The 9,283-nt window shown below is 34.6% G+C and overlaps 1 protein-coding gene across 1 annotated transcript; it reads right to left on the minus strand.

The window, feature by feature from the left end:
* Positions 1 to 2,886: 2,886 nt before the first annotated feature.
* Positions 2,887 to 4,612, minus strand: LOC130821547 (uncharacterized). Its single transcript, XM_057687337.1, has 2 exons — positions 4,337 to 4,612; positions 2,887 to 3,456 (listed from the first exon to the last, which is right to left on the minus strand). The coding sequence occupies exon 2, from the start codon at positions 3,451 to 3,453 to the stop codon at positions 2,887 to 2,889; it is 567 nt and encodes a 188-aa protein (XP_057543320.1). The 5' UTR covers positions 3,454 to 3,456; positions 4,337 to 4,612.
* Between the last annotated feature and the right edge of the window lie 4,671 nt (positions 4,613 to 9,283).

The following is a 9,283-nucleotide window of genomic DNA, read 5'->3' on the forward strand; positions in this document are numbered from 1 at the left end:
CCCGAGTATGGCATCGCATACATTTTTCTCTATATGCATAACGTCAAGACAATGCCTAACTTGTAGATCTCTCCAATATGGAAGCTTCCAAAAGATTGATTCTTTTTTTTCCATAATCGGTCTTCACCCCCTTGCACTTGCCCCGTTTTACCAAATACAGTCTCAACTCCCTTAAGCTGTTCATAAACCTCATAACCGGTCAACGGTTGACGAGCTACACGGTCCTCAACCTCCCCATTGAACAACTTCTTCTTCTTACGATATTGGTGGTCTCGTGGGAGGAACTTTTGATGGTGCATGAATACGTGTTTGCACTTAGGAATCCATGTGGATTCCATGTCATCGATACATATTGGGCATGTTTTCTTCCCTTTGTTCTTATACCTCGATAAGTTGCCATATGCCGGAAAATCATTAACGGTGCATAAAAGCATTGCACGCAAGGTGAACTCCTCATTAGCATATGTATCAAACACTGAAACGCCTTCATCCCACATCTTTCTAAAATCCTCAACGAGAGGTGCAAGATACACATCTATGTCATTGCCAGGTTGTTTAGGACCCGAGATAAGAAGGGAAAGCATTATGTACTTACGCTTCACACACAACCAAGGTGGCAAATTATAGATCACTAAAAGTACCGGCCAAGTACTATGTTGAGAACTAAGATTGCCGAATGGGTTCATTCCATCCGTACACAGTCCGAGCCTTAAATTACGAACCTCATCCCCAAAAGTCTTATGCAACCTATCAATAATCTTCCACTCCGGAGAATCAGATGGATGTGTGAGCAAGTGACCTTTCTTCATCCTATCTGCATGCCACCTCAAATTTAACGCATCTTTCTTTATAGAAAACAAGCGCTTGAATCTAGGTATTATTGGAAGATACCACAATACCTTAGCCGGGGGCCCTTTAGCATCCCGAGCCCCTTTACGCTTGTAGCGCGATAACCCACACCTAGGACACTCTTCTATGTTCTCGTTTTCGTTCCGATACAACACACAATCATTCGGACACGCATGAATCTTCTGGTACTCTAAGCCGAAAGGACACATGAGCTTTTTGGCATAATATGTCGACTTTGGAAGTTCATTTCCCTCTGGAAGCATCTCACCTAACGCTTCTAATAACATTGTGAAACTAGCGTCACTCCAATTGAACTTTGACTTAATGTTGAAAATTGTCAACACTGCTGTTAGTTTGGTGAACTTTGTACATCCAGGGTACAAAGGCTTTTGAGAAGCCTCTGTCAACAAGTCAAAAACACGAGGACGTTTTCCTAACTCATCCTCGACTCCCTCCATCATCTCATCAACACGATCCACATCCTCATCGACATTCTCTTCATCTGTCTCATACCCATCAACAAGATCTACTACATCCTCATTGACATCAGCCACATTATTGACGTCCTCAACAACACTTTTCTCTTTGTAAACTCCCTCCTCACCTTGCCAAACCCAAACATGATATTGAGGCCTAAACCCACATCAAAGTATGTGCTCCCTAAGGATATCAACACTATCTACCTTTGATACATTGCCACAACTGATACATGGGCAATAAAAACAAACTCCCCCCGTCCTAACTTGATGTTCAACCGCAATACTACAAAATTCTAATATGCCATCAATAAATTCCAACGATTCAATGCTTCCATACATCCAAGAACGATCGTTTGTCATCCTAATTAGTGTAATTAATTGATTCAAAACAAAATTAATACACAACTTTTAAACATATATACTTAACGAACTCTAACTAACCATAAAATTAAGTAATAATCATTCATTTAACACTAATTAACCCAAATAATAACACAATATTTTTTAAACTGTCCAAATGATGTTTATTGTACTAACCATAATTAATATTCATATATATTAACAACATATAAATAATAAATATAAAATCACATTCATAAACTTGGATATATCAACGTACAACTTAACATTCATATCAACAACTCATTCATTTAACCATAAACAAACCTAATTAAACCTAATTTACAAACTATAAAAAAATTTATGATAAATTTAAAACTTAAAAACCACAACTACATACACATTCATAAATAAAATGAAGAAATTACTTAAAAATATAACAAAACATGATATATATGATGAATTTAAAACTTAAAAACAACAACAACATACACATTCATATATAAAGTATGACAAATTTAAACCTACTTTACAAAATCAAAATGAAAAAAATACCTTGATTTTTCGTGGGTTTTTCGTGGGTTTAAGAAGAGCAAACCACAATGTGCGTGTACAGTATGTATGTTTCGTGCGTGGATTTAAGAAGAGCAGTTTCAAGAAGTAGATGATGAAGAAGAGCAAGAATGATGAAGAAGAACAAGAACAAAGATGATGATGAAGTATAAATGATGAACAAAGATGATGAAGAGCAATAACCGCACGCAGTATATGTTTCTGTCGTTTGAAAGAGAAGTGCAACAGTCGTATTATGAACAATGAAGAATTCATAATGTATATATGTTTAAATTTATTAACGTTATTCAATTATATTGGCGGTTTGAGAGGAGCCAATTGCTGCGGGCAAGGAAGACAACCGCAGCAATTGAGTGAAGAAGACTATTATTTGCTGCGGGTGGAGGAAGAACCGGAGCAATTGGAAGAACTATTTGCTGCGGGCATGGAGAGAACCGCAGCAATTGAAGCTGCACATGGTTATTTGCTGCGGTCATAGACTAAAACCGCAGCAATTAGTGGTTTTTTTTTCCAATTCTTTTTTCTATTTATTGCTGCCTATATACAAAAACCGCATCAAATGATAAGCAGCAAATACGTTTTTTTCACTAGTGCTAATATATATGAATGTTGAATAAATGCATTTAGCAATAAATGAAACAATTCATCAATAAATCAAAGCATAGCAATATATCAGAGCATCTATCAGCAGTGGCGGACCCAGGAGTTTCAAACTGGGGGTACAAAATACGAACGTCATGTCGTTCGGATAATCGAATAAAAATGCGGCATCTTTTTCAACACTATATTCAACACTATATTCAAGCCAATCCCATTTTTTGAACCAATTGACACTAAAACGGCGTAAACCACCTACTTGTTTTTGAGGGAAAACATGTGTTTTTGGTTGGCAAGGTTTTTTTAAGAATATAAGCTCTCCTAACCGGATTTCTTTCATTTGGGGATAATCCATTATGTTTTTTCTCAATCCCGGGTCATGAGGAAGAAGTTCAACATCATACACCCAATCATCATCCAATGGTTCATCACAAGCACTTGAACAACCTACTTCCATATTAACATCTTGAGTTGGAGGGGAACTTAAAGGAGAAGGAGGTGAGTCAATGGTTTCATTAAATGATCCTTGGGATTTCATTCTTTTAAACAAGAATTCATGAAAATTGGGTTGTTTATCCTCGCCTTTTGACTTCTTTGAACTTGAACTACTTGACATTTCCTAATTAAATTAAATTAACTAATTAACATTTAACAAACAAATAAGAAGCTCCAACATGAACCAACAACATCAAAGCACAGTAATAATATCAAAATAATCTCTTATTTATCAATAGAGACCAGATGATAATTTAGAGATATTGGAGTTTGAAGAAGGATGAGCATCTTTGCGATCATCTTTTTCACCAGAAGTTGGGTTTAATCTTTCTTCTTCTTTTGATTCAAAACAAGAAAAACACCCCATATTTCCTGGTCAACTATACAAAAAACCTTTTCTTCTTTTCTTAATTTCAATAAACTCAATAAGAAAATCAATACCCAGTTCTCAAAATCTTGTCTTTAATCAATATATATCATAAAAATCTTGTCTTTAGAGGAAGAAACAGATTACAACAAACAATCTATGCTTCTTGCTTCAAAGGGGAAAAGGGGTAGAAGATAATAAGAAAAGTGGTGTGAAAGATGGAGAAAATGTATGGTAAGGTGCTTCAACTGAAGAAAACTAAAGAGAAGAAAAGAATGAAGAGTGTAAAAATAGGGGGTGAGGGAAGTTTATGTAAAAAGAACAAGGGGATTAAAGATGGGAATCAATACAACTAAAATTTATCAAATTTTAATACTTCAAAAACCATACCCATAACCTCATTGAACTAAAAAACCAACACTGCAACTGTGCAACATCAAAACTAGTATCAAAACATCAAAACCAGCATTAAAACCAACATTCAAAACCAGCATCAAAACCAGCATCAAAACCATAAGCATCAAAACGACAAAACCAGCATTCATATTACTTAAATCAATTGAACAAATTATAATTAAGGATTTAGGGAATTAGGGTTCAGAAATGAAGAAATTATAAATAGTGTTCATAAACGTACGGCGTAACAGCGGTGGCCGGTGGCACTTGGGAGGCAGGGACGGGAGCGCCGGAGGTACGACGTCGACGTGGGTTGACAGCAGGGCGGCGGCGAGGCAGGCAGGCAACAGTCTTCCTTCGCGAGTTCGCTGTTCGCCTGTTCGCGTGAGGCTGTTCTCTTTCTTTCTTTTCTGTTCTCTTACCCCGTTTCCCGTGTTTCGGGTTTTAAATTTTTTTTTCTTTTTTATTTTTCAAACTGGGGGTACAGTTGTACCCCCTTGTCACTTCATTCGGTCCGCCTCTGTCTATCAGAGCATCAGCATCTGAAAACTTATATCAAAACATTTAAAAAATAAACTATGTATCCAACAATATATTATATGCAACATGATATATGCAAGCAAACAAAGCAAGAATTCAAAATATAAATCTCCCAAAAGCAAGCAAAGCAATTAAGCAAGCAAATCAAATTAAAATAATATGTCAAATTAAAATAATATTTACATATCTCCCCCTTTTTGACTTTCATCAAAAAGTAAACAAGGAGAGGAAAATGTTGGGATTGTTAAAAAAAAATATTGTTTATCAACCATTAACAACTAAAATTACTTCCTGGACCTAGTCTTCCTTTTTCTGGAAGGTTTTGGTTTACTAGGGGAAGTGGTTTTATCAATAGTTGGAGTAATAGTTTGGATTGGGGTGGTATCAACAGCAACAGGAGTTTCTATTTCCTTGTCTGTCTACTCCTCATCAGCTTCCATATTTTTTTCTACTTCCTTCTCCTTTTGCCTCCTCCATGACAACATCCTCTTGTGGTATAGCAGCAACACCCTCATCAATATCTTCTTCCACCACCACATCTTCAACTACCATACCTTTCATGTCTTTCATAAATGTGTCTAATATAAAAGTCAGAGTAGACACCTTATCAAGCAAATCATGTAAGGAAGATTTCATTTCACCAACTTCTAAGTCAAGAGACTGGAGTTGGGAAAAAGTGGTGTGCTCTTTAATATGAGGTTCAAAACGTGAAAGCCGCTTACCATGGATCTTTTGCAGATCCTCTTTGTCAATTGAAGACAAATGTGAGTATAACTCATACTTGCCATATATTTTAAAAATACCAAGAGAGGGAGGATTTCACTTGACAAAGATAAAGGACCAGAGTAATCCACTCCCTCTGAATCATAGAGCAGATTAAAATGATCAAAGATTAATGTCAATAGGTTAGCATAAGGAAGAGAACAATTGCGAGTATGAGAACTGCAAAATCGCATTGTAGAGAAAATAGCAGAAGCAAAATCAATATTCTTAAGAGAGGCAATTTTCCACATCAATATTAGATGGGCATCTGTAACTAATTCACATGAGGAGTTGCGTGAGAAAACAGTTCTAACAAGAATATAATGCAGTAATTTACCACATAAATTCAAGACATTGTGGGTTAGTTGTTTAACAGAAGAGAAATCAGAATAGGTTTCAAGAATAAACATGTCCTTAGCGTTTTGTAAAGTCAGATTGTTAGGATTTTTATCATCAGCATCATGTGAGAATTTTAACAAATTATTCATTAGGATTTTAGAGATAATAATTCTTGTCCTTTGACAAAGCTTCTTAAGGCCTGATTGCCATCAAGAAAAGTTTGAATAAAAGACTTTCACAAGAGCAGGATAAGTAGTAAAACCAGGGTTCAACAACATACCAGGAGTTGATTGAATAAAAGCATAGATAATCTCAAGATCATCAAATAAGAAGAAATTGTAATCAAGAATAAAAACATAAGAAAGTGAGCGATGTTTAAAAATATCAATCCATCTCCCATACGCTGTGTGATTCTCAAACCACTATTTTGGAACATCTAAAGAGTTTAAAGGTGAGTGAATGGTAGGGGTTATTGGTTCAGGCATTTTGGTTTTGGATGATTCACCTTTTTCGGATTTTGTACCAGATTTATTCATCTTTCTTTTGGGTGCCATTGAAAAGGATTTTGAAGGCTTGAAAAGGAAGGTGAAAGAGACGGTTTGGAAAGCAAATCAGTAAGTTTAGTGGTAAGTGAATGAAAAATGCGTTTCACTCTCTATTAAAAGAGTACAGTACAATGCATTTGTACTTCCATAAGTGTTGATTTGAAAATACAATTGAATGCAAAAGATGTGTAACTTGACCGGTTGTAGAATGATATGAATGGGTGTTTAATTGGGAATTGTAATTTCGAGATTAATTGGATTTGAACCAAAATCATGAACAAGATTTGAAGCAATCCAAAAAGAAATTAGACAAACAATTTTTGTTTTAGAATAATTAAATATCCTTTATTGATTAAAGGCATTTAATTATAAATCCCATATTTATAAAACAAATAATTTTTAAGAACTTGAAATTAAATTTTCAATTCTCAAACTCATGCATAAACACACATATATATTGACAATCAAACATGCAAATGTAATGCTCCCCCTTAATACATAATTAGTATTAAGTAACAATTAACGTTTAATATTCAACCCTTTTACTCTTATATTATTATTCCAATGTTATTACTTCTGTGTTATTATTATGTTATTATTCCTATGTTATTACTTCTATGTTATTATTCCTCCTTAGTTCATGCAACATCATTTAGCATGCCAATTTCCGCTAACTGATTTTCAGTAGATATAAAGGATAAAGAAATATGACCTTTTTCAACATGATCTCTTATAAAATGGTGACGTACCTCAATGTGTTTTGTACGTGAATGTTGTACAGGATTCTTAGTAATACAAATTGCACTTGTATTATCACACTTTATTGGTATACCTTTGAAATCAATTCCAAGATCTCGAAGTTGTTGAGCAATCCATAAAATTTGAGAGCAACATGCACCTGCAGCTATGTATTCAGCTTCAGCTGTAGATAAAGCAACTAAATTTTGCTTTTTAGAATACCATGAGATTAATGAATTTCCTAAGAATTGACACGATCCTGAGGTGCTTTTTCTATCGACCTTGTATCCAGCATAATCAGCATCTGAATTACCAATCAAACTAAAATTTCCACAACTAGGGTACCACAGACCGAAGTCTTTAGTAATATAAATATCTAAAGATTCTCTTAACTGCTGTTAAGTGAGATTCTTTTGGGTTAGCTTGAAAACGAGCACATAAGCAAACACTAAACATGATATCAGGACGACTAGCAGTTAAATACAATAAAGAACCAATCATACCTCTATAAGTCTTTTGATCAACACTCTTACCATTTATATCTTGGTCTAGACTTAGTGTTGCACTCATAGGCGTATTAGCGTCTTTACATTGATCCATATTGTACTTCTTTAACAAATCTTTAACATATTTACTTTGACAAATAAATATGCCATCTTTCTTTTGCTTTATTTATAGTCCAAGAAAGAATGTTAAGTCTCCCATCATGCTCATTTCAAATTCCTTGCACATAATCTCAGAAAATTCCTTGCACAAAGAATCATTAGTAGCTCCAAACAATATATCATCAACATATACTTGAACAACTAGAATGTCTTTTCTTTTAGTTTTAATGAAAAGTGTTTCATCAATTTTACCTCGTTGAAATTCATTTTCAAGTAGATGTGAGCTAAATCTGTCATACCAAGCTCTTGGAGCTTGTTTCAAGCTATATAGCGCTTTATTTAGTTTGAACACATGATTAGGTAGATCAGAATTTTCAAAGCCGGGTGGTTGTTTAACATATACTTCCTCTTGCAAGTATCTATTCAAGAAAGCACATTTAACATCCATTTGATATAGTTTAATATTCATGTAGCAAGCATAATACGAATAGATTTTAACCTTGCAACTAGTGCGAAAGTTTCATCATAATATATACCTTCTTCTTGATTATAGCCTTGAGCTACCAGCCTTGCTTTATTCCTTACAATGTCTCCATCGTCATTGAGTTTATTACGAAAGACCCATCTAGTTCCAATGATAGTACGATCTGGAGGTCTTTCAACTAGATCCCTAACTTTGTTCCTTTCGAATTCATTTAATTCATTTTGCATCACAATGATCCACTCTGGTTCTTGTAATGCTTCTTTAACATCCTTTGGTTCTACAAGAGAAACAAAAGCAGAAAACGCACATAGATTCTTAAGAGAGGATCGAGTTTGCGTACCTTTGTTTGGATCACTTATAATGTTTTCTGGAGGATGTTGAGATGACATTCTAATTCTTCTTCGTAGTATGGATGGTGTGTTTTCATTCAAAGAACTTGTACTTACTTCATTTGAGGTGTTTCTAATTGGTGTATCTAAAGCAGTATGTTCAGGAACTATCTCAAGTTCTTGAGATTGGGTCTCAAGATCAGACTGTGAGTCTTCAATGTTTACAATCTTTTTTCCTTCATCATCAATATTTTGTATGGCATCCTGCATGTTATTCCTTTTAACTGCACTAATGTCATTAACATCCAGTTCGTCATCACTCAAATCATTAAAGTGTTTATTAAGGTTAAACTCTTTAAATCCTTCATTTAATGTTCCATTGTCGGATTCATAAAAAACAACATGTATACTTTCTTCAACTATACTTGTACGCTTGTTCAACACTCGATAAGCTTTACTATTTAATAAGTATCCAAGAAATATACCTTCATCACTTCTAGCATCAAATTTACCTAAATTGTCTTTACCATTATTATGAATAAAACATTTGCAACCAAATGGTCTAAGGTATGCTATATTCGATTTTCTTCCTTTGAATAACTCATAGGGAGTTTTCTTAAGTATAGGTCTTATAAGGCATCTATTTAAAACATAATTAGCTGTGTTAACAGCCTCGACCCAATAGTGTTTTGCTAATCCATTTTCAATAAGCATTGTCCTAGCCATTTCTTCTAAGGTTCGATTTTTCCTTTCAACCACACCGTTTTGTTGGGGTGTTCTAGGAGCTGAAAAGTTATGGGTTATTCCATATTTTTCACAAAAGGAGTCAAAGCCTAGTTGATCAAA

This window comes from Amaranthus tricolor, chromosome 8 (genome assembly GCF_026212465.1).
Source record: "Amaranthus tricolor cultivar Red isolate AtriRed21 chromosome 8, ASM2621246v1, whole genome shotgun sequence".
Classification (NCBI taxonomy): Eukaryota; Viridiplantae; Streptophyta; class Magnoliopsida; order Caryophyllales; family Amaranthaceae; genus Amaranthus; species Amaranthus tricolor.